At 39.6% G+C, this 25,580-nt stretch overlaps 1 protein-coding gene across 2 annotated transcripts in view; it reads left to right on the top strand.

Annotated features, from left to right (window-relative positions):
* LOC143288523 (uncharacterized) overlaps nt 1–22,768 on the top strand; it is a 55,835-nt gene extending 33,067 nt beyond the window's left edge. Inside the window, exons 5-17 of one of the 2 annotated variants that reach the window (XM_076597118.1) lie at nt 2,408–2,543; nt 3,317–3,453; nt 8,432–8,535; nt 10,895–11,059; nt 11,668–11,853; nt 14,238–14,318; nt 16,650–16,750; nt 17,256–17,615; nt 18,883–18,934; nt 19,696–19,794; nt 20,495–20,856; nt 21,587–21,719; nt 22,305–22,768. In XM_076597118.1, coding sequence (XP_076453233.1) covers nt 2,408–2,543; nt 3,317–3,453; nt 8,432–8,535; nt 10,895–11,059; nt 11,668–11,853; nt 14,238–14,318; nt 16,650–16,750; nt 17,256–17,615; nt 18,883–18,934; nt 19,696–19,794; nt 20,495–20,856; nt 21,587–21,719; nt 22,305–22,685 — 2,297 coding nt within the window. In that variant the 3' untranslated portion in view covers nt 22,686–22,768. The remainder of the gene's footprint in view (nt 1–2,407; nt 2,544–3,316; nt 3,454–8,431; nt 8,536–10,894; nt 11,060–11,667; nt 11,854–14,237; nt 14,319–16,649; nt 16,751–17,255; nt 17,616–18,882; nt 18,935–19,695; nt 19,795–20,494; nt 20,857–21,586; nt 21,720–22,304) is intronic. The other variant, XM_076597109.1, reaches the window with a different exon arrangement.
* Nucleotides 22,769–25,580: the final 2,812 nt, after the last annotated feature.

The raw sequence follows: 25,580 nt of genomic DNA, 5'->3' as shown, positions 1-25,580 counted from the left end.
AAAAATGTATGTGGGTAGGGGTGTGTGTGTGTGTGTATATATATATATATATATATATATATATATATATATAAAACATTTATTATCTGTCTGTATGTATATATTTTTTTCTCTCTCTCTCTCTCTTTAATAAGGACAAAATCATTCTATATCTATTAGATTATTTATTGTACAAACCAAAAAAACAGGCAACTTAAACCAGTTGGCTGCCATTTGCATCTGTTCATGGAGAGAAAAATGTTACAGTTTATGTGATTTTTTTTTCTCTCCCCATTTTTGTTCAGGTGCTTCATCACATATTCCCAGCCGGGCTTTTTATGTGACATGTGAAGAAGATGAGGAAAATCAGGAAGACACAGAAGTGGCGATTGATGCAGCTCCAGAGTTTGATAATTCTGTGACTTCTGGCATGGATCAGTTTGCGGATGCTAATGGTGGTTCTGTTTTAAATCCGTTGGCGTCTGTTTATGTTCCTGTCATGGATCCAGCGACAGTGTCTGCAGAGGACATGGCAGACAGTGCCACTTCTGATGGCAAGAGTCTATTGGGTCCGTTGGCTGACCCCTCAGTAGATGGTGATGATTCTAGCACCAAACAGGCAGTGGTAGACACTGTTGTCTGTAACTTAATTCCTGCCTGTGAAGAATGGTACCCTGATTCGGATGCTGCTTATAAAGGTAATGTGTTAAAAGTGATATGTATGCTTAACATAGTATTATAATGAAGTGTGTGTGTGTCTCTTTTTTCTTCTTCTTTTTTTTTTTTTTTTTTTTTTTTTAAGATAAAAAAGATTTGATTTTGTTAGGACTGGTGATTTGGGGCTGATTTTCATTGCTTGGTGTCCATTCTGCAATGTTATTTGTCAATAAGGCCTATTTTTGTATTTTGTATGACTTTTATCCCCCTCCTTCTTTTTTAAAACTATATAATATTTTAATCAAGGGATAAAATTAAAAGGAAGGCTTGTGTCCTCAGAAAAGCCTGGTCAAGTTTTCTTTAAGGAGCTTAATAAGATATGTCATGAACTGTATTGTTTTTCAGGTGGCGGTTGTTTTTGTTTTTTTTTCTTTTTCACTTTTCTTTCAGATGCGACACTGTCCAACTCACTGATTTAAAAAAAAAAAAAAAGAAATTTTTTTTTTTATATTCATTTAGTCCAGATATGGCCCTGTTTGGTCTGCTGCATATTAAGCGACAATGGCATACGCCAAATTCATTACCTGCATAATTAATTAATTCATATTTATATGGAATTTTGTTTTGGCATATTATGATATACTTCCTGTACATTTATACCATCACGTTATAGTGAGCATACAGCTGCCTACAACTGTTTTAGTATTGTATTGGATTACTCTTTTTTTTTCTTTTTTTTGTCACAACAGATTTCTCTGTGTGAAATTCGGGCTGCTCTCCCCAGCGAGAGTACGTCTCCACGCTGAGAGTGCCACCCATTTTTTCTGTATTTTTTTCTGTCTGCAATTTTATTTGTTTTCCTACCGAAGTGGACTTCTCTACAGAATTTGGCAGGGACAACCCTTTTGTTGCGATGGGTTCTTTTACATGTGCTAAGTGCATGCTGCTTAGGGGACCTCAGTTTATCATCTCATTCAAATTACTAGCGTCCAGACCACCACTCAGGGTCTAGTGGGTGGGGAGAAAATACTGGCGACTTTGGGATTAGAACCAGTGCGCTCAGATTCTCTTGCTCCCTAGCAGTAGGAGGATGTGTTTCCTCTAGGCCAACACTCCATCTGTGAATACTTGCAATTGAAAAACGAGTTGTTCCCATAAAAGAAAACGTTAACTTCATTTCAAAAGTAACTCAGAAGTTTATGAATCAAAAACTAGTAAATAAACAAATCAGTGACAATCATTTAATTTAGTTGACCATCAGACAAAAAGGACCAGGATCTGGTTGTTTAATTAAAGAGTTTATTTAATTAATGCATGTTGTTATAAGTGTTGTTTGTATCTCACACATGCATGGACACATGCATGCATGCATGTTCACACGCACATTTTGTGGATTATTTGATGCTTGCATGTATTCCTGGTTGGCTGGAGAAAAATTACAGTTTAGTCCTTTGTGAAGGATTATAACTATTACGAGGCAAGTTTGCACTGGCTCTTAGTGTTGCGGCCTTAGGGGCCAGTTCTGAGTTGGCCTTTGGGGACCATCCCAATGCTGACTGTCAAAAAGCTCTCTTGGTTGAGAGAGTGGGTATGTAACTTGGGCAAGACATTCTCCACTATGATAAAGTTCTATCCCATGCAGTATTGGCAGCAGTTGCCTCCTGCCATTTTGATGTCATGGTGGGACATGACTATCATACATAGGCCTGTAATTCTGGACCTGGCATATATGTCATACATTTCTCAGTAGATGCCTTTGGTCCATTTGTAGGTCCAGCTGCTGCTCACCAAGGCAGTGCTGAGGGAGTGGCCCCAGGGGCTCAGGTGTCGGAGTCGTCCACTTTGAACTCGGCGCCTTCTGATCTTCGCACTCAGCTGCAGAGCCAGCTTGAGTACTACTTTTCCAGGTCAGTCCCAGGTCTTGCTTGTGACCAGTTTTTTCTGTGTCCATCATTGGTGATGTTTTGATATTCACATATTTGCATTTAAAAAGGTCTCTCCAAAATAAGAAAAAGAAAAGAAAAGAAAAAAGTTTTAATTCTTGAAAGTAAAGTATGCATTTGTCAAGTGATTGCAAAAACAACAACAACAAAAACCCCAAAAAAACCCTGTCATTTACCCATGTGTAGTATGCATTACAACCCCGACCATGTTTTATGATGCCATATCTGTTGTAAATCATGTGTCACATATGGCTGTTTTTCAGTCTGATAAGAATGAGAAACACAATTTCTGTTTTTAACTTGTGTGGAATTTTTTTTTTAATCTTAATTTTTACATTTTGTGTGTTGATTGTATGAATGCGTAATTGTAAAATATATGGTCTTTTTTTCTTTTTCTTTCTAAAAAAAATTCTTTTCTGCTTTTCGTTCAGGGATTTTTCTGTTTCAGCATTCAGGATCATCTGAAGTATATTGTAATGTTTTATTTATATTTCCTTCGAAGAAGTACTATCAGATGATAAAGAACTACCGAGCATGTAACAGCCTTGAAATCTTGGTTTTGAAATCTGCAGTCCCAGTAATGATTCACATAAACTGTGTGCAGTTACAGTGTGATTGACAAGCAGGTGTGTACAGAAATATTGAAAAAGGCCATGAACACTGAAATTCTGGCCCAGGAAAGGCACTATTTTATAAAATATCCATATCAGTAAATCAGATAAACTGTGCCTTCACAGGGATAACCTGGTCCAAGACCACTACCTCCGGTCTCAGATGGATGGGGATCAGTATGTGCCCATTACCACCATCGCCAACTTCAACCAGGTGGTAAAGCTGACCACCAACTATGATTTCATTGTGGAAGTACTGAAAAGTAAGTATTTTTTGTTGTTTCATGTTTCAGTGGTGGTGGTGTTTTGTATCTTTGCCTTTGTTGTGATTTTGTTAATTGTTTTTTTTATTTTTTATCTTGTATTGTTGTCTTCTTCATCAATACTTTTTGGTGGTTATTTTTTTTCCCCCACACCCCTTTTCTTTTTTACCTGTTAAAAACTGGAAAAGTTTCCTTTTACAACACACACAAACGTACGCACGCACACGCCATCTCTGCATCAACCTTCGGGCTGAAAACATTGTCACTTTTCGCAACAATCACTTAGTAGCAATTGTGTCAAAAACTTTGTAGCAATTGACTTTGAGTCTGTTTCTGAAATTTCGTCGCCAAAAATGCGGCAGTACACTTCATGGTTGTGTTTTAGTACGTTATTTAGATCTGGGAGTACAAGCCGAAGTACCAAAGATTCATTTGCATCACATACATGAAATAATTGCTGATGATGTTCAAAGTGCCACTTGTCTCTCATTTGAACATTGACCTGCCTAATTCTACGATTCGTCATAGTTTCTATGATTCAAGCCCTCCGACTACGGCACTGCTGACTGTAAAACCTGATAGTAACACACACAAACACACACACAAACACAGTCACAGAGCAAATGCCAAGAAGTGCCGCACATATTTGTCATTGGAGAAAAACTTCCGTAGCATTTGACATCTGTTACATGCGTGTGGGGCGTGGAATGTAATAATCTGTGTGTAATGTCAGCGTGCGTTATGTTCCTGTTTCTCTCTCACACACCACACACACTTCCAGTTTCAGGTACAAAATTAAGTCCACTACAAGGTTGGTAGTGTTTGCCAACTCTTTTTTTTTTTTTTTTTTTCACAAGCAAAACAAAACATGGATAATTCTTCACATATTACTGTTCAGTCATCAAATCTTAATATATTTTAATAGGTTAATTATTAACAGTTTATATAAACATGCACTCAACAAGATTCTTCTATCACACCATCACTCTTCCATCCAAATCAGAATCTCAAAAAAAAAATCTTTTCTTTTGTGCAGTGTCTTTTCCAAATTCACATCCACCACAAAAAAAACAACAAAAACACATATCTTCCACAACAAAACTAAAGTATGTTTCATCACCCAACAACACAGACAACTTTGTGTCCTCTGCTCACAAATTCAGCAGGTAAATATAATGTTATCTTTTTTTTTTTTTTAACATAGACTAATAATGTCCTCTGCTCATAAGTTTAGCAGGTAAATATAATGTACGTTTTTTGCTTTTTTTTATTTCATTGTCTTCAAGGTTTTAAAAAAAAATTATCACTCCCCTCTTAATAAAGTTAATGAACTTTTATGAAGGTTGAAGACCCAAACATCAGTGTTCCTCTCTTCAGGTGGTCCAACCACCAACATCAAGCAAGCCCTGTCAAAGGCTGTCCGCTGAAAACATATTTATAACCATAAGTTTCCAATGAACTGGAAATAAACTAGCTTCAGTGAATTTCTGCTCCCTGTCAACTTCATCCTGTTTTTGTGACGAAGCAAGATTTTATTACTGACAAGGTCACCCTTCTGCAATGGCGAACAGCACCACACGACCAATAACTCCAACTTAATTTCCAGAGCCCATTTTCAGTACTTCGTCAACCAAACCCAATATCAAAAAGTAAACAACCCGGACTCACCTACAAAAACACATAGCAGGTATACGTTTGAGCTGGTCTCGGAAAAGGGTGTTCACCTTTGAATGTTAATTAACCAACTGACCAAAAAACTCACTCCTGCAAGAGCTCCTAAAAAAAAAAGGGGGGGGGGGGGGGGGAACTGAACTCGCGGTTAAAAAAAAAAATCCCTCTCCATTCAGAGTAATCCCCAAATTCAGAGTACTTCTAAAATGCCTTCGTCACAACTTTTTTTTTGTTTTGCATATTGATGTGATTATGTAAGTCGATGATGTGGCTACACTGTATTGTTGCAGTTGATATATGCTGCTTAGATAGGGATCTATAGCTGACATTCTGTAGACTCATCTACTTTACCTGCATGTAGTGTTATGTTTTGTTCAAACGTGCGTGCGGTCTGTATCATTTGGACGTTGGTTCATTTCACTATCGCTGTTGTTTTTTATCACACACGCGCGCACACACATGCATATATATATGCACACGCGTGAGTGCTTTGAGTTTGACAGACACGACACATACAAAGACACACAATGTATAGATGTGCACACACATATATACATACACAGACTGGCATTGAAAATAATTCACGCATGCACACACACTCATACACACGCATGCTTGTGCACACACACACACCAACGAGTACGCGCACGCAGCACGCATTCCTTCAGGTACTTTCTTTCCTCAATAGCTCCAGCTCTGCAAGAAGTGTTGCTTATGGACATTATAGAGTATATAGAACACTTGCACATTTTTCTCTTCAGTAAGATAAAGAATTGTATTATAGTTTTTTTTCATAATAAAAACAATGGGATTTGTCTTTTATTTGAATAAAACTGTAATTGACTTTGTTTTGTTGAGTCAACATAGTATTTTTAGGCTTCGGTCTGGGCAGAAAATTTTTTTCTAGGCTTCAGTCTGGGCAGAAAAAAAAATTCAGGCTCGAGTAAGTCTCTCTGCTTGCACCCCAGTGACAGTCGCAGATGTGCAGGAATGCAACAGGCACAAATATGCAAATATACCACACATGACTCATGAGTGCCTACATGTGTGCACAGACCCCACACCCCCACCTCACCCTCCCATTTCATGCACAGCACACTGGGATATATGCTTTTGTATGTGTGCACACATGCACACACATACGCACATATGCACAGATAGCAACAACAGAGGTGAGACTAAATAGAAAATGAAAAAAATAAAAAGAAAGAAGAAAATGTAGGGAAAAGAGAAGACTTAAATAGTATACTAGTAATCAGCATTGTTTGTGGTGAAAGGGTATAAAACAGATTGAGGTAGTAATCAGCTTTGTTTGTGGTGAAAGGGTATATGGTCAGTAGAGTGATGGATGGCACTGGTCTGGTATTGATTGTAATTGTCAGGCATTCTGTGTCCTTTGCTTGCTGTGTATTGATCAGCTCTGTGGCCCCTGGCTGCTTGGGAGGGTAACAGCCAGCGCTTGCTACTGCGGGGGCGGGAGACACGAACAGCTTCTGTGCCATTTCCACAGTCCTTGACTTTCCACACCATGCCCACACTCCTCACTCCTTCACTCCTTCTTCCCTTTTTGCCCACCCACCTTTTGACTCTCTCCCCACTGTCTTCCTGTTATGCACAGCAGCATCCATTCTTCATGGGCAGCAAAAGAAGGAAGATTGCAGCCTTTATTTTGGCTAGATTAATTAGCCTTCTCCCAGAACTGCACTGCCTGAATGATGATTTGATGACGTGCTGGGGAAGGAAGAGGGGACCTAAGGTTGATGAGAAAACAAAAAGCTTGTTCAGTTGATCGTTAAGATACTCATGAAAAGGTCAATTAAGATGCTAATACTGTTGCAGGATCAAAAGCAGTGCAGATAAATTGGTGCAATGTTTTTGGCCACAATATAAGAAACTGAAAGTAAAAATAGAGACTTAGTGTGGCAGGGTGAGGAGGTTTGATGGGGGGAGGAGCTAGTGGGCAGTGTGGGGTGGGAGAGCTTCTTGGTCACTTTGAAAATAAACATATATATATTACTTTCCTTTTTATAACCTGACAGCATTTGAAAATAATCATATATTACTTTCCTTTTTATAACCTGACAGCATTTCAGAGCCTAAGAAGAGTAAATGGGTAATCTTATTAGAAGTGATTCAGGAAACTTGTCTGCACATAGATTCATGTGTATGCATGTGCTTTCATGCTCTCTAGTGCTTCCTAGTCCTGTTAATTGGGTGAAGCACTATAACAGAGATGACACTAGTTAATTTCAGCAACTATGTGTTGCTGACATTTAGAGCACATTTCTGTATAACATGAGCTTTGCATTCAGTATCCCTATGTGCACTATTAATTTTTGTATGGTGTTAACATTAAAATAGTTTCCTGGCTCCACCAGCTAACAATAGATGGAAAGATCTCTTTCACTTTGTGGAACTTGTCTCACCAGCGTTGGCTTTGTTTCAGTGTCTTGGTGGTCATTGGCAAAGGAGTTGTAAATAAAGCCCTGGAGTAGAATGGAACTTTGATCCCCCCCTTTTTTTTTCAATGCACATTTTGTTTATTTCTTAACTTGGCCATGTGATAATTTTAAAAAAAAGTTTTATTTATTTTTTAGCCATGTCTTTAGATATCACCAGCACACATTTAAAATGGTGTATAAACAAGCTATGTGCTTATATTATGGTAGTTCATATTATAGAAACCGTTAAGCATCACCAGTGAAACAGTTATTAAATTCTTTATCATGTAATTATTGTAGCTTGATACTACTACTAAAAAAAAAACAACAAAAAAAACAACCAAAGTGTTGGACATGGCGTATAACTACTCACACATGTACAGTGATGAAGCAGAGTGGAGAAAAAAGATTTTGAAAAAATTAATGCAGTAACCCAAAAAGCTTTATGTGTAACAGTATTGGTCTTAATCCCCCAGTCACTACATCTGCAAATTCCTCTCTCCTTAATGGAGATTTTTTTAATTCTGAATCTCTTAGTCTGCACACTTTGATAAGTGTTTGGTGTTTGTCAGTTCAGTGGCAACTGGGAGCAGAATGCCTAAGCCTGAACTGGGACAGAATTGTTGTAACATGTCTGTGTATTGGCTGTCTTACACAGGTTATGGTATGATTTTATGATATTTTGATAATTCAGTTGCAGGATATTACTTGTGAGTGAGCTTTGAGGTTCACTACAGCTTTGGTTTGCTGTGTTGCTTCATATCTTTTAAGGCAGACTTGTAGCATTTGATGCATGACAAAATGAGTGTTTTGTGTGAAGTGTCTAGTCTGTGAGGTTACTGAGATTATCCTTGACTGGTGTGCAGGTTCGAAGGCAGTGCAGGTGGATGAAACAGGCACCAAGGTACGACCCAGGCTGAACCGCACAGTGCTTATGCTTAGAGAGATCCCAGAGAACACACCTAAATCGGTGGGTACATGTTTGTTGCTATGCAACTATTACAGATGCTATTATTGTTTTTGTGTTAGTCAGAAGGACAAAGTTTTCTATCACTGCACATTATTACTTGTGTTGTATATCTGTGTTATAGATTGGGCATATGTTACTATCTGTCACATCTTGGGCAACTCCATATATTGTTTGCCTGTGTAGTTGATATATTTTCTATGAATTGCAAGATGTCTTCTCTACATTAACTGGAGTTAAATGCTAAGGCTTTTGTTATGTGTTGACATTTCACAGAACTGAATAGGCAAGGAAAACATCAACATTTTCCTCAGTATATGAATCAACTGTTTATTTTTGTTTGGTATGTATTTCTTCTTATTTGAGTTGAAAGACATAAGTGGAGTAACAGTTTGGCGACAGAATTGGTAGAAAGACAGGAATGAAAAAGGACTGAATGTTTGTGATTTTGCAATTAAAAGAAGCACAAATCAGAAAAAAAGGAGGGGAAAAGGGGCTGAAAATAATTTGGCTGAAAGTTGTCACAAAGTATATGTCAGTATTGGAAGGTAAATTGGGGGCTGTTAATTAATAATAATAATAATGATAGTATTTATATAGCGCTGAACTTGCAGAGACAAATCTAAGTGCTTTCACACCAGTCATTTACACACATGCATAACTCTAAAACTGAAGAAACTGAAGACAAGGAAGAGGCAGGGGAGGGAGGCTATCTTGTGAAGAGGTGGGTTTTAAAGCTGAGTGCGGAGACCTGACGAAGCAAAAGAGGAAGTTCATTCCAATTGCAAGGTCCAGATACAGAGAAAGAACGGCGTCCTGCAGTGGAGTGTTTGAATCTGGGTATGCATAAACAGAGGGGATCCGAAGCTGATCGTAGAGAGCGAGATGGAGTGTTGAGGTGAAGGCAGCCTCAAAGATAGGAAGGGGCAAATTTGTGAATACATTTATAACATAGAGTGCTGATCTTGTACTATATTCTGTGTGAGACAGGGAGCCAATGGAGATGTTGCAAAATAGGAGTGATGTGCGCAGATCTTTTCTTTCTGAGGTCGAGTTGGGCAGCAGTTTTGTATGCGCTGAAGGACTGAATGGATGAAGCAGGCAAACCAGACAAAAGGGAGCTACAGTAGTCAAGGCGAGAGAGAATGAGAGAAACAAGAAGTCTAGATGTTGCGTCGGTGGACAGATATTTCTGGACGGAACTGATGCGTCGCAATTGACAGTAGCAGGATTGACATGTCTGACTGATAAATTTTTGCATGGACAGTGTGTTGTCAAGGACAACGCCAAGGTTCCTGACTGCGCTGGAAAGAGGTGTGGATGTATTGCCAAGTTTGATTTTGTCAGCTGTGATGAAAGAGTTTTTGTTTAGTTTCTGTGATCATTGCTTCAGTTTTGTCTGCATTCAATTGTAACTTATTTAGAGTCATCCAGTTTTGAATGTCCAGGAAGCATTCAGATGTTTCTTGCAAGAGTTAGGACAATTTTTCAGGGATATCACTCTTCTGAAGTTGAGTGTCATCAACATGGGAATGATGACTAACATTGTGGTGGTTGATAATTTCAGCAAGAGGAGCAGTGTACAGTGTGAAGAGAACTGGGCCTAAAACAGATCCCTGTGGGACTCCATGTTTAATTTTAACAGGTTCAGACTGGAAATTATCGATGATGACAGACTGGAATCAATCATTGAGATAAGATTTTAACCAGTTGAGAACCAGTTGATGCCAAATGTAAAATGAAGACGGGAAAGGAGGATTGAATGGTCTATCGTGTCAAAGGCAGCTGATAAGTCGAGAAAAGTGAGAAGGGAAATTTTTCCTGGGTCAGACGCTAGCAGTAGATTGTTGAGGATGTGAAGGAGAGTGGTTTCGGTGCTGTGGTCAGAACGATATGTAGACTGAAAAGGGTGAAGGAGATTATTGAAACAAAGGTGGTGGTTGAGCTGCTTCAGGACAGGTTTTTCAAGGAGTTTGGACAGGAAAGGAAGGTTAGAAACTGGTCGATAATTTTTCAAAATGTTTGCATCAAGGTTGGGTTTCTTCAAAAGAAGCCAGGCGATTGCAGTTTTGAAACTGGGTGGAAATGTTCCAGTCAGAAGGGATGAGTTGACAATTCAGCACTAATCATTGCATTTTCTAAACAACTGGAGGCAAAAATTTTCTGTTTCAGAAATTTGTTAAGTGATTTTTGTTTACAAGAAACTGGAATTAGTGTGGAAAATACAGTAATTGTAGTATGCTTCATTTTTTATGCCTGAAAATTGTGTCAGCTGTATCATGAAGAAAACTGAAGGTGTTGAGAAGGTACACACAAAGTAAACAATATCCATGTGGTGTGTATTGCATATGTGTGTGTGTAGGAAGTGGAATCATTATTTCAACATGAGAAATGCCCTAAGCTGGTGCACTGTGAGTTTGCCCACAACGGATATTGGTACGTGACCTTCAACACCGACGAAGATGCTGCCTCTGCTTATTGCTTCCTGAGGGAACGCAATGTCATGTTCAGAAACAAGCCAGTTTTGGTAAGTAGCAGTTTCTGCAATTGCTGAATACTTTGTTTTCTTTTGCATTGACAGTTTTATATAAAATAATGAGAAGAAATGTCAGAACCTGTTGTTTTTTGGAGGGGGGTGAGGGGGGGTTGCGGTGCTGTGTGATTTTTGACTTGAAGCTGATATGAAAGCTGAAATAACTGTGAAGCTATGTGCAAGAAAATGAATGGAGAAGTTTTGAATTAAGATAAAACAGGGCATGCATTTTTGTGTGTACTTTTAAAATGCATATTTTTGGTAGTGGAATGGAAGAACAGATAGGTAACAACTGAAAATAAAGGTTAACTAGAATATTAACCTTTATTCTTTACTTGTCAACCATATAATATGAAAAGGTATATGAGTATATGAAAGTTGAAAGGTGAAGTTGATGGCAAGAGACTGAACAGTCTCTGTTCCTTTTCCTTCAGTCTCAGATCAGAACCTGATCAAAACATTCCCTTTCTCTCTTTTCCTACTGCTTACAGAATCTCCCTCATTTCCCTTTGATTCAGCCTCAGATCAAAAACCTAAACAATATCTCTCTTTTTCCCTCTGCCAACATAATAACTTGATCTTTCATTTCCCCATGCCATCAGGCACGGATCAAGGCCAGGCCGTTGGTGCGACCAGGTGGAGGGGGTCACTACATGAACAAGGCGCCGAACCAGCCACAGCAGGATGCCGCGGTTCCCTTCATGCGCCAGCAGCAGGCCCAGTTCCCCATCATGGCTGCCCCTGTGCCCCAGTTCGTCAACCAACAGCAGGTCCCACAGCCCGTCTCCGTGAGTCTCCTGGTTGTCTGGGTCAGGGCATTGGTTCCAGCATGGAGGTCAATGATTGGCTGGGGTTGGGAAGGGTTCTGTTCAGTCATTGTCTCATTTCTGCTGTTTCATGCCTTGTTCCTGTGGCTCCAGATAAGAAGAAAATTTTGTTTGATTTGTTTTATGACATAAGTTCAGACGTTCAGCATTGAGTACATTTGTGGAAATGGGTATATGCCTGTATTTTTTCCCCCTACAACAGTGGATTGGATTTAGTTTCTTGTTCAAGATATGTTTATATTTAAGTCCCGATATGTTTTTATTTTATTTTATTCCTTGATCGAGTATTTACTGAGTGAAATTATCAGTGGAGGACAACAGTATATGTAGGAACCGGCAGCCTCACTTGTTAAACTGAAGCTAAGACTAAAAAAAAGTCGATTTTGCGCATTTTCCCCCAAGTCTCTAACTTGAGTGACGATTAAGAAATAAAGATACATTTTATATGGAAAGAAAGTTCACTTTCTTCTCTTTCCAATGCTGTTTTTGTTTTCCATCTGTATTTTATCTTTGTTGAATAAAAGAGTAAAAATTGGGGGTAGTCGAAAGGCTTCTTGCATGCCGTGGCCAACCGCTCCGACACAGATCGCGTCAACTGGTTTTCGCATCTCTCTTTTTGACTTGCCTGCTCTGTTTGATCTACAGAGCTATTTTTAGTACAGCTGTGTTTGGCTGAACCTCTTTCCCGTGAATATTAGTTTGGCTTGCAAATCCGCATATTGCGAATATAGCACGTAAAAAATGATTTTCGCTTGACTTTAAATTTAAAATTCTCAAAATTGGTAATAAATACAATAGTAATTACAGATATTAAAGAGAAGCTTTTTAAATTTTCTTGCGAAAGGTATATGCAACTACTGTGTGGTATTACTGGTGCAGACAAGCTCGGAGTTGAAAGAGCGGTTGTGCATCATTCGGATGCCAAAAGGGCAGTAGAAGCTGAGCCAAACTTCAACAATGATCTTGGTCGGTTCTGAAACCTTTGAGTTCGTTTGATTTTACTATCACACACTGTTGATTATATCATCGATAAACATTTAAGAGGGGGTATTTTTCATAAATGAGTGCATGAAAGTGCTCAATCATTGGGAATACCCCATACTGCCACACCTCGTTTCAAATCTAACTGAAGCGATGATTGTTTTTTCTTATTTTCATTATGGAATTAATAAGTATGTTATGTTGTGGTTTGTTGAAATGAAATTAATCAGCAGATATATTCTATAGTAGTGGTTTCATTTTTATTTACAAAACACAAATTATTACACAATTTTTTTTTCATTTTTCTAGAACATCATCATTTCTGCAACTTAATAACATTACTTTTTGTATTAAACAAAAAAAAAGAAGTAAAGAAAGGAAGAAAAAAATTTGCTGAATGTGACTTTTACTAAAAAGTCATGGTAGTGTGTGTGTGCGTGTGTGTGTCAGAGAGAAAGAGAATAGCGATATGTATTTGTGCATGTGTGTCTGTCCAGTTATAAAAAAGAAGAATTTGATGTTAAATCTTACAGATCATATGAAATAGATCTTTTTTTTTTCAAATTGAATTATTGCTGTACCCCATTTTAAAGGCCTTGCTCAGCTGAATACAAATCACTTTATTTCATAAAAATAGCTTGATAAATGAAGAAACTGCACCTGTTGCTATTTTGACAAATTTTGCCGTGTGAGAATTTGCAAAACAAACTGGATTTTATTGCTCAGTATCAATAAACAATCAGGTAATATAGCTGGGGGAAAAAATTAGGCATCTTTACTGAAAAAACAAAATATCATTTTCCTTCATTTTTAGCTGTCTCTGTTGTTTAGTATACATGCAGTGATGCTGTAAATGTGGAGATTTGTCCAAAAGCTCAAAATGATATGCAAAAAGGCTCAATTTTAATGACCTTCAATTGACTGTAACTTTGGTTCTAATACACATACAAACATAAATTTTGTGTTGGAATGTTTGTTTTGACTTGCAGTTTTAATCTGGACTTGTTTAAATGTTGTTTTAACAGAATTTATATATTTTTTTTAAAAGGTTGCCTGTACCAAGTATATGAATTATTCTGTTCATGAGAGTATTTCTTCACAGTGAAAAAGGAAAACCAACATTGCTTACAATTTGTTGAAAAAAAAAGTCTGCAGGACAAATGTACACTTGATTTGTTATTCATAATTTCGCTAATAATTGGTTGTAAGGTCCTTCCGCGTAGTGTTATTCACACAACTTACTGGTTTTCATGATTGGAATTGTATTGGAACTCATTTGAGGCATAAGATGGTTGCTGCAGTGAGTAATTAACTGTTCTGTATATGTGCGTGTGGGCACTATTTGTTCTTTTATATTGTTGCAGCCATTCCATCTGTATAACCTCCAAACCATGTTGCCTCAGTGGCCAAATACTGCTGCACCGACCTTCCTGGACCCTGGCGCGGTGAGTCAGCATTTCTTCTAGAAGTCAGCTAGTCGGTATAGATCTCCAGTGTGGGAATTGCAAGGATTATTTTTTTTGTCGTTGAAAATACTGTCTGCAAAGGGTGATTTAATATTTTTAAAATCTCTGCTTAGGATTTTGTTGTCAAAAATACCATATCTGCTCAGAGTGATTTAATAGTTTTGGTTTGTTTGTTTTTTTAAAAAAGGTATCTCTGCTTTAGGGTGATTCTGCAGTAAAAAAAAAATTAGCTTTGCTTGGGGTGCTATCCCTGCTTAGGGTGATTTTGTAAAAAATTGAAATTGTTCAAAATACTGTCTCTGCTCAGGGTTATTTTGTCTAAAAATCAGTATCACTGCTTTGTGTGATTTTATATTTAAAAATACTGCCTCTGCGCTGGGTTATTTTGTAGCTGAAAATAGTGCCCTTGCTTGGGGTGATTTTGTAGTGAAAAGTGTTTAAGGTGAATCTGCAGTAATAAAAACACTACTGTCTCTGCTTAGGGTGATTTTGTGGTTAAAGATACTTTTATCTGTTTATATGGGCTTCCTGAACTTCATGTTTAGATAGTTTTTTTGTCATTGTTATTTCCTTGTTTGTTTTATTTCTTCTTTCTGGTATCTCCCTCTTTCTGTCTTCCAGTCCAGGCATCCATATTTAACCCCTGGGCTGCCTATATGACGAGATAACTCGTCATGGCAAGCATGTACGCTTCAATGCCACAATGTCGAGATAACTTGTCATCGAAATATTCTGACTTTTCCCTGCTTTGCATTCAGGTCGTTGTTAAAAATGCTGGTAGCTTTAACTTGGGGAATCTTTCTAGATTCTATTCATAGCTAGAAACACCGTCAACGTCATGAGGCAGTCCTTTATTTGAACGTTTTGGTTGGGTTACTGGCCGCAGTGTTTGCCTAGCTCCTCTCCCCGCTCGCTCAACAAAATGTCGGACTGACGTTGTGCTCAAGACATGCGATCGTGGCGAACTAAATCAACCAAGATCGCTTTCTTTAGCTGATGCTCAGAAAGAATTGAAAGTAAATTCGAAGGAGAAGACAGTGATGAACATTTATAGGATGATTTGATAGAAGATAAAGGGAGCAATCAAGAGAGTGGCCAAGATACAACTATCAGTGTGTGATCCCGGCTGTACAATCATAGCAGACGACAGACAGAGACCAAATTATTAGTAGGACACACTGTGAGCAATTTTCTTGGCACTCAGCCAATGCAGTCTGATGAGAACTGGATAAAGTGACCATGTGAGAGGGGTGAAGAGGAGGGGGTGGAGACTGAGGGGGCGTGGCCTCACATCAATATTATCACTTGGAGAAGTCACAATGCATTGTGTATCAATCTCTTTAAAAAAACATTTTTTATTGTGGTTCTAGTATGATTTTGTGTGTAGATATCCATTTGTCCTGAAAATATGATGTTTTAGTGCAAATTACCTGACTAATGTTTGTAATGAACAAGATGAAAATGTGACAAAAAACAAAACACTGATTTCAAAACAACATGATGTTACTAAAAATATGCAAACAGGGAACACATCATGTGTTTTGTATTCTTTATTGATTTACCTTTCAGAAAATATATACTTTTATGGGTCTTTCTCCAATAACAAAGAGTACAGAATTTTTTGAAAATTTATACCCATTTTTTGTGAAAAAACCTGGCAAATAGATTTCACTTAAATCTTATTTTCCTGGCAGCAAAAGGGTTAAAAGAATTTGTTTTAATTACACATACTGTACCATGACCCACTAGTGCAGATTCCAGCAAGAGTTGGTTCCTGTCCTGTGCTAACTACTACCTGCTTCTGCAGAGAAATTGAAATTATGTGATTAGTGACCCCCATTAGTCTGTTACCCTCCTTCCACGTGTCTGTACAACATACTCTCTTCACAGCAGCCATCTTCCATCCTGAACCTGTGCTCTTCACATGGCTAAATTTCTCACATTTTCTTCCTTTCTATTGTTACATTGATCCTCTATTGCTGTAAGTTGTCATATCTTTAAACAGGACACAAGATTATGCAGTTGGGCACAAATTGAGCCCAGATCACCATCGACTGGACAAACAGGCTGCTCTCTCTCGGGCCCTGATTATTTCTAAAACCTTATTTTTGCAATGGTGAAAGGTGCATTTGAGCTGTTCATTGTGTCTCTGTGTTTTTGTCTGTCTTCTCTGTTTGAACTCCATAGCAAGCATCACAGCATAATAAAACTATATTTTTTTAACTTCTGGCCATTTTCAATTTTGTAAAGTATGCTTCTTTGAAATATTATTTTATATGGGCTGTGTGGTATTTATGGTCTGTTGCACAGATGCTGAGTATGAACGGATTACAAGCCACAGCGGTCAAGCCGTCCACAAACCACAGCCGGAATCTCTACCACCACCCAGTGCGTTCCAACAATAATAGAGGGTAAGTGAAAAGTGTATAAAAAGTCTGAATCCTGTATGTTTTATTGGCAAATATGCTTTTGAGCAGGTACTGCTCATTGAAATAGATCACACCTTGTTGTTTACTTGGGTATGTGACACACATACATTAATTTACTTTGTCAGTGTCTATTGTATGAGCATCAGCTTTGTGAGAGAGTTTGGGTGAACAGGTTGATTACTCTCTCTGCATTTGTGGGCAGTAACTCCAAACTTCTCAAGTTGTAGCAGGCTGGCATATATGTTGACCTTGGAGATCTGAAAATTTGGATTACTTATAATCCATCAGGCACTCTGACCAAGATTTAAACCCAAACCTTAAGATTATGAAGTCTGGTGCTCTAACCACTCAACTACTGTGCCCATCAGGTTACGTTACTTGGTTGGAGTGATACAGGTTTGGAAAGAATTGCATGCAAGGTGCATGTATAGGTCCAGTAGGGAAGACAAGGTTGAGCGAAACATCTGGTTAATGCCAGGGGTTTCAGTTGCAGACCTTGTTACAGAATGGGTAAGCCACACCACCGGCCCCAGTCCATCAGCACGGACAAGGTGCAGGAGTCGCGCCCCCTTGACCGGACTCACAGCAACCACCTGCCCTCCACCCGCACCAGCCCCCGCAACAACAGTCACCAGCAGCATGCCCCTGAACTCCTCTCCTCCCAGCCCCCTCCTTTCGCCCGAAGCCGCAGTGAAGGCTCTTCCGGGAACAGCAGTCACTTTAACAGTACGATGCCCAGCAGTGTGAGCTCTGCCCCCACCCCTCTGGTCCCCCCTGAAGACAGTCTGCACCTGCCTGCTCAAGCATCTAACACCAAGGGGGACAGTGTGTCCTCAGTGCAACACAAGTAAGGCTCCGCTGTGGGTCGTTGGTGTGGAGTGGTGCAGGATGTGGTTCTTGGTGGCTGCGGATGTGATGTGCACTCAAAGCTTGTGTGAGGCTGAATGCATGGAGACAATGTCAGACTGAGAATGGATGTTTTATTTACTAACCATTAGCCCCCAATAAGTCTGTCATATTTATATACTCCCCACCCTCCTGCCCCCTCATGCCAAATCATCAGCACCATTTCACTGGCATTACCTCCTCGCTGCTCACTATGAGTCCCCCTATGTACACCACACTTGTGTTCATAAGCAGCATTCCTTGTGCCAGCAGTCCACGAAGAGCTTACAGTGTTAGGCCGCCAAGAATCCAAACTGGAAGAAATGCACAACTGACAGGCGATATTTGGAAGTCTTGATTAAGCTTATGCAGGAAGCCCCATCCTGTTCACAGTTGCTTTGTCACAGAACCAGAGTGAATGAGCATCACCCTGGAGTGAAGACTGCCACCATGTTCCTCCAATAACAGTCCTCAGTGAATCTTGTCAACATGAAGAAGAATCTTGTTGACAAAAAGACTTTGAGGGGAACTCATCAGAAGCATGGTGCTGGAGGAAAAATTGAAACATGCGTCATCTTTAGATCTTTGGGGCAAAATGACAGTCATGACTAACTGATGCGCTGCAAGTCCATTTTTGGTTGAGGGCTGCGTGACAAGATTCTACTTTGCACTTCCTTTCATTGGACAGAATCTGAGAGAGAGAGACCTTGCAGTGCTGGAAATATGAGCATTGCTTCTCGAGATACATCTCTAAAGTTGATGACCCCTTGGCTGAGTGGTCTCAGATTTCGCATTTGATCCAATAGTACACTCTAGGTAGGAGCTGCCCATAAGCTGAAAAATCTTAATCAAATAGGGCTTGATCTTCTTAGTTGTCAGTCTGTAACATTCACCATTTTACCATGATGGCTGGTCTCATGTTTCTAATCTTCGATGTACAGCTGCAAGATCAGGGTATTCAGAAACTAAGGTTCATGTCTTGAGCACTAAAAAACAAAACCAAAAAAAAAAAAACCCACAAAAGAAACCTACCCTCTCCACAAAAACCACTTTTTCACACAGCAGTTTCCTTTTCTTCACCAAGTCCCAACATTTTTGTAATTATGAACAGGATCGGGTATCAGAAGGGTGAATTTCATCTTTGAAGCAGCTTCTCCTTTCATTTCCTCTTTGTTCATATCTGATCTGCTGGCGTTTGCCTACTGTGATGGACATACTCTTGATTTCAGGAGAGGAAACTATCGCAAGTCCAGACGGAATGAAGATGGTGCTAAAAATTCTGTAAGTTATGTTTACAGTCTGTGTCGAGTTTCACAAATGTTTAAGTTTATTTTGTGCTTTGGGTCATGAGAGTGTGCTGTTTAGGTTTATTTTGTGCTTTGCGTCATGAGAGTGTGCCAAACGTGTGTGTGTGATTTCTGCAGTGGCCGATTTTCATTGTTGGCTTTTTTTTTTTTAATTTTTTTATAGTAGTGAAGACTGATGATATTTATAACATGGTTGGTGAACAGAAAATACCTCTGAGCATAATGATATTTTGCTCTATTATATATATATATAATACACACACACATATATATATATATATATATATATATATATATATATACATACATATATACAAAGAATTTAGATATTCATCTGAAGTTTGGTTTAATTTTATACATCTGCCACTGATGCCACTGTCAAAGCAGGTTTGTGAATGTCAACCATTTTCTGGTTAATGAAGGGTTTATCTGTTTTCATTGCATTATATGATTTTTTATCATTACATTTAGAGGTGAACATAGTTTGCTGGAAAGATATTGACACAGTGGAGTACAGCACACGGCTAGTGATCACAGCTTAATTTGATTTAATAGTTTTTTTGTGATTGATCACATTGCTTTTTTCTCCAGATGTTGTTGCAAACTGTTTGCTTAAATGCATGTGAGAACATGTAGTTTCATAACTGCATGATATGCCTGTTGGTGTGTGTGTGTGATAAAAACAGTGCGCCTGTGCTTAGGGGACAGTTGTGCAGAAAAAGATGTTGTTTTCAGAGAGCGAATGCCAGCCATGGTGGTGCTAAAGAAGGAAAGCCTCATGAGCCCCAATTTGAACTAGAAGCCACGTCTTTCCCTCCATTGCCTGGCTCTTCTGTGAGTAAATAATATGAATATATATATTGACAGAATAGTTCTGTGTGTGACGAGGAATATGTTAAGAAAAGATTTTTTTTTTTTTGGCGGGGGGGGGGGATCATTTATTGTTTTAAACAGGAACAGTCACCCCCATGTTTTTTGTTTTTACTCAGTATTGTAAAGATTTTGAGTGCCTCCAGATATTTTTGAATGTGGTGAAGACAGCTGTGTGTTGTATGCTGCATAATTTCTTTAAATGTGCCTTATAGCTAAATGAAAGTAGAATGTGCATTAATTTACTTGAACAAATTGTTGTCAACTTGTAAATGTTGATAATAAGCTATTTACGTCATTTTTACTTTCTAAAGTGAACAGCTTGAAAGAACATTGCACAATTTGTTATTTGCAAGAAGCCAGTAAAACGATGGCAACTTCAGAGATGGTTAGACCTTCAGGTTATTTTTAATCTATGTCTTTATCATTTGTGAAAGACTAATTGAGACAAATTTGCAGGCAGCATGTAGAATCATGTGACTCTTGCAGCAAAATTCACTGTTGTCTGTTATGTATGTTTAATTTCTTTGAGAGAAAGTAACATTGTTGCAGGATTGACATTTTTGACTTGGGGCCATGATGTTGAAACAGTGCACTTTTGGAAGTTTGTCTAATTGCTTTCTGCTTTATCACTGCAGTTAACATTGCACATACTGTGTTCCAGAATAATTCCTCTTCTGGTGATGCTCCTGAGGGTAGCAAACTGTCAGATGTTGTCAAGGGCACCACTCGTCCTAATAACTCGCGTTCAGAAGATCGAGTTGCCAAAGCTTCACCAAATCTTTCTGTTGCCTCTACCCCTGCCTTGGCAACAGTTTCTGCGCCTGGTCCTATTCCAGTCACTGACATGGTCACATGCCCTGTTGTGACCAGCCCCGTGGCAGTCTCTCCTCTGGTTGCTGGTGCTGCTGCAAGCCCTGCTGTTGTGAAGGAAGTCGAGGTGGCTGCCAATGGAAACCACTCACACCCTGTTCACCCTGCTAGCACCAGTGCCACTGCTGTTGATTCGTCCGCCCACACATCCAAGTCAGTTGACACTGCCTCACCAATGTGTGTGTGTGGTGTGGTGTGTGTTTGTGTGTTTTGTGTGGTGTGGTGTGGTGTGATGTGATGTGCGTATGTGAGAAAGTGAAAGAGATCCTTCAACAATTATTATGCACTTTATTTTCACAAAACAAGTCTGGAATAATCTTGGTCCATATGTCTGTGGTATATTCATGTGTGTGTGGTAAAAACACTTTTAACAGCAGCATTATATCAGATACCAGTTGGCATCTGGTTCTTGCTGATGAAAAATGTAGTTGGATGATGGAATTGTCTCCCTTGTCTTGGCTATAACAACTAATTAAAATGAACAGAGAGAATGAAAGGAATTCAGGGATGACTGCTTTCCCACATCCCCTTCTGCCTCACTGTCCAGTGTCTGCCACTCTGTAAAAGCCTAAGTGTTTGTGTGTTGATGCATTACACATGGAGTGTTCCGGCTTGTGCATGTCCTTTCTGCTTTAAAAACAAAATTTTAAAAATACTATTCACTGTCCATAATATGTCTGCATTGATAGCCATGTGTTTTGTTGCCCTGAACACCCCTCATTGAGTGAAAGGATTGAATAAAACGATCAAATGCATGTGATATCATGGTGTAGGATTCTTTGTTCAAGAAAATGAATGAACACTGTGGGAAGTCATGAGAACTTTTAAGCCCTGGTTTTGTATTTACCTGACATGTGTTAACATTTGTGCATGTTTAATTCAGAACCAGCAAGACCTCGAGTCAGCCATCGTCATCCCCTGCTACCAAACCATCATCAGAATCCTCTACCACCCCAAAACAAGCCACCATCAGCACCACCCCAGTGAAAGGGACTGTGGCACCCACCCCTGCTGCTGTAAGAATAGTACATCGAATGTCGTTTTGACTTTGTGCATGTTGATTGAAGTGTGTTGATTGTTGTGTTGGTGGGATTGTCCTGTGACTTTGCATTTATTGAAAGGTATCTCTGGGCGTTTGTATGAGTGGATGGGGGAGGGGGGGGGGTGGTGGTTATTGTGACTTTGTATGCATTGAAATGCATCAGTCTGTTTTTTGTGTGGGAATTATTGTGACTTTGTACACATTTTAGTGTAAATGTGTTTTTTTTAGGGGGTATTGTGACTTTGTTTAGACTTTGTACACATTGAAGTGTCACTGTGTTTGCAGGAGGGAGTGCGGGTATTGTGACTTTGTTCATGTTAAGCCTTTTCTGAGTGGAAACTGATAAACTACTTGCTTCCATTATGTTGTAAATGTTACGTTTGCTCATGTATTTGTGGGATAGAGATCATCTCTACCTCCCTGTCTCTTACTTTCTCTCTCTTGTAAAATACTTTTATAACCTCCTGTTCATATAGGGCTAGGGCCTTTGAATAAATCATCTTGGCTCTCTCTCGTATGTACATAAAGATAATAATCTTTGGTGGTTTCTTTTTCACAGGATGTGGCCCCAGCTCGGCTGAGTTATGCCCAGATGGTGGCCCGCAAGCAGCAGGCAGAGAATGTTGCCAAGCAGAACTCGGAGGAGGGAGGAGCCCAGCAGGCAACCCCCCCTGCCGCTGCCCGCACCACCGCTCAGACCACCCTGAGAGAACAGAGTCAAACCCAGGCCTCTGCCTCTGTCTCGGCCTCTGCCCCTCCCAAATCAGCCAGTGCCAGCGCCAACGCCCGGCCCCCTAGCAAAGAAGGCCTTCGCAAAGACTTTGAACCGAAGGAGCAACGTTTTTCAGGTGGTCGTGGGGCGAAAGAAAACCGCAACAGCCGCCAACCTCGTTTTGACCGTCGCCGTGTTGACCGTGACGTCAAAGTACCAGCCAAGTGAAGTTCCTCAGGAATTTTAAACTAGTCAATATGTGGCAATGTCTCGGAAACATGGTCTGTCTGCACAAAACTGATGGTGGGGGGGGGGGGGGGGGGGGGGAAATGTGGGACTTGGGAATGATATTGGTGCTATATGGCACAGCACAGTTTGGCAAAGGGTTGGCTGCCGGCAGTAGCAGTTTCTCTTCTTCGGGAAAAGGAAATGGATGGAAAAAACTCTGGGGTTGTTAATGAGAGGAGGAGTGGCGCTTTGGACTTGGATTGGGCAGACAGTGCCCAGCTGGATATCTCTTTGGGCATGGGACAGGAGAAGTTTGGGACTGGAGATAAAACACATGGCTTCCAGTGGCACCAGAGGGAGAGGGCCACCGACAACACTACTCGGCGCAAGTGATGGGATGGCTTCAGTCAGCTCGTCTTTCACCTTCACTGGCTCTCCATCCTGTGTGTGTGTGTGGCATAGGATGGATGGAGTGTTGGCTCAACACTGGGAGGAGGTGGGTTGGCATGCACTTCCCCTGGCTCAGCCTCCTGGGTGGTGGTGGTAGGCTTGCGGTGGTAGGATAGTGTGGAAAGCAGCCCTGCTTGGCCAGAGGTAATGGGAGATTTGGAGTCCAGCATTCATTAAAAAGAGTAATGTTTATCAGCTCAGGTGGATGGTACCCTGTTGTTCACAGGCACTACCATCTGCTCACTTTATGTTGCTGAATACTTGTTTCCTTGTGGTTATGTGTTGGGGGGGGGGGGGGGGGAAGGAAAAAAATCTTGCCAAATTGTTGATTGCTTTTCTTTTTCTTTCCTCCCCCCTCTTTCCTTCATCTTGTCAGACCGCCTGATGAGTAAGGGTTATGGGTTCTGTTGTCATCAAAACGGACGTGTGAATGCATCATATTGAGTGTTATATAAAATAAACTTGGGGCTGTTTGTCTTTTTAAAGCAAAGAGCATATCTGTCAGTGCATTAAACATTTGAGTTTTTTTTAGGCCGGGGGACATGGGTGAAAACTGGGTAGTAGTTTCTCTTATTCTTGCACATGATTTTTCTTGTTTTGATTTGATTCTTGAATGTGAGTATTAATGTGTCGAATATAAAACCATAGTGCTATAGCTTGTCTGTTTTCGTGGAAGAGCGTATGGAACTGAGTCTGGCAGAGATTTGAGTGGTTAAGTTTATTTCTTATGTCATTTGGTAGCAGGGTGATTTTACTGCAGTACATTTAGAAATAATTTTTGTTTTAATGTTTACTTTTACTTCTTAAGTTTTGTTTTGACTTCCTCTTAATTGGTTCAGGAGTCTGTATTTATGCATATTTTATTTATTCCATCTATTCTCATATTTTCCTATTCTTTTCCAGTATTTCACTGGCTAGGTTGATTGAAAGCGGGAGTCGGAGGGTGGGGGTTGGGACAGAAGAGAAAAAGAACCTGCTGATTAAATAGTCAAGTTTAAAAGAAAAAGAAAAGTTATTTTTACGGGGTTTTTATGTTTCCAACTGATTCCAAAACCATTTATCAAAAACCCTTTGAATGAAGGTAGTGTGTATTTTTATCTAATACTTTTATCCCTATTCGGAAAGAAAAAGAGTAGTATAGTGATTCTTTGCAGTAACTTTTTTTTTAAAGTCGGATATCTGTTGTGTTATAAATATCTCTGAAGGTTTTTGCCAGCTTTCCAGAGCACAATAAAACACACCCGTGTTGTTTTACCTGTCAATAGTTTTTGTGACATGAGGAAATTAGAACTACATTGCAAAAAAAAAAATCAGTTCCTAGCGTTGATTGGGTGGGGAGGTCGCATTGAACATGACACGAAACTGTGTTCATTGTTCTATTATTAGCCATATTTGTATTTCTCTCTCCTTAGTCTTGCCATTCTGTTTTTTCCAGCCCTCAGTTTTCAGTTAGTGCATATGATGACTTTGATTGGGTTAGATGATTAAATGGGTTGCTAAGTGGCTTTGTTCCATTGTTTTTCATATTAACCCCCCCATCCCTTCTTTTTTTAACAGACTTGATCTATAATTTTGTTTCTCATTTATTTGATAAATTATTCTGTTTGAAGTGCATGGCATTTACATATCTCTGTGTGTCTGTGTGCATGTGTGTGTGTGTGTGTGTGTGTGTAGTAGATGTACATATTTTTTATGTGTTGAATAATGCTGCTTATGTTGTATCTTTCTATATTATTTCTGTTTAGTTCTTTCATAGTGGGAAGTTGTTCCATGTAAACACTGTATTATACTTCTTCAGTTTCAGTTTTATCAGTAAAATAAACCAGGAAATAAAAGTTAAAATGGAAAAAGGTGGAAAAGGTCTGATAGCAGTCTGTATCTAGATTTGTTTGTCTTTAATTTTGGGGATGGTGGGGAGGGGAAGGGTGGACGAAGCTTGGCAGTGGGAGTTGTCTAAAAGTTAGAGGTGGGAGGATGGTCTGAAAGGAGAAGTCAGTTTTCTTATGGAATTACTTCATGGAGAAAATGGTTTAGTCTGCTTATGGAATTATTTCATGGAGAAAATGGTGACTGAACCAAAGATACTTGAAGACTATGGCCAGAAATGAGATAAGAGAGTCAACCACTGTTGATGATCTTCTCCATTGCACTTCTGGGAAGTGAACAGTTCAGCCTCTTGTCTAGGATCAGTGCAGTCTAGGAACCATGCATAATTTGCATGTAGCAGTCAGCAGTATCGCTACGTGTTGTCCAGAACTGAGTTTTCATCACTTCAACAAGTGTGGAGGGAGATTGGGGGATGGGTGTGTGGTGTAACAAAATGGGAAGTGTTTGTGGTCTCCGTGTGAAGAAGTTGGATACGTCCATTGTTAAAACTGTGCTGGGTCTGCTGTTGAGATGGGGAGAAGTCCAGGCCAGGCCTTCCCTGTGTGATACTTTGTTGAT

The sequence above is a fragment of the Babylonia areolata genome, chromosome 1 (assembly GCF_041734735.1).
Source record: "Babylonia areolata isolate BAREFJ2019XMU chromosome 1, ASM4173473v1, whole genome shotgun sequence".
Lineage (NCBI taxonomy): Eukaryota > Metazoa > Mollusca > Gastropoda > Neogastropoda > Buccinidae > Babylonia > Babylonia areolata.
Note: the sequence above shows the minus strand (reverse complement) of the source record. Positions and strands in the feature narration are given on the sequence as shown.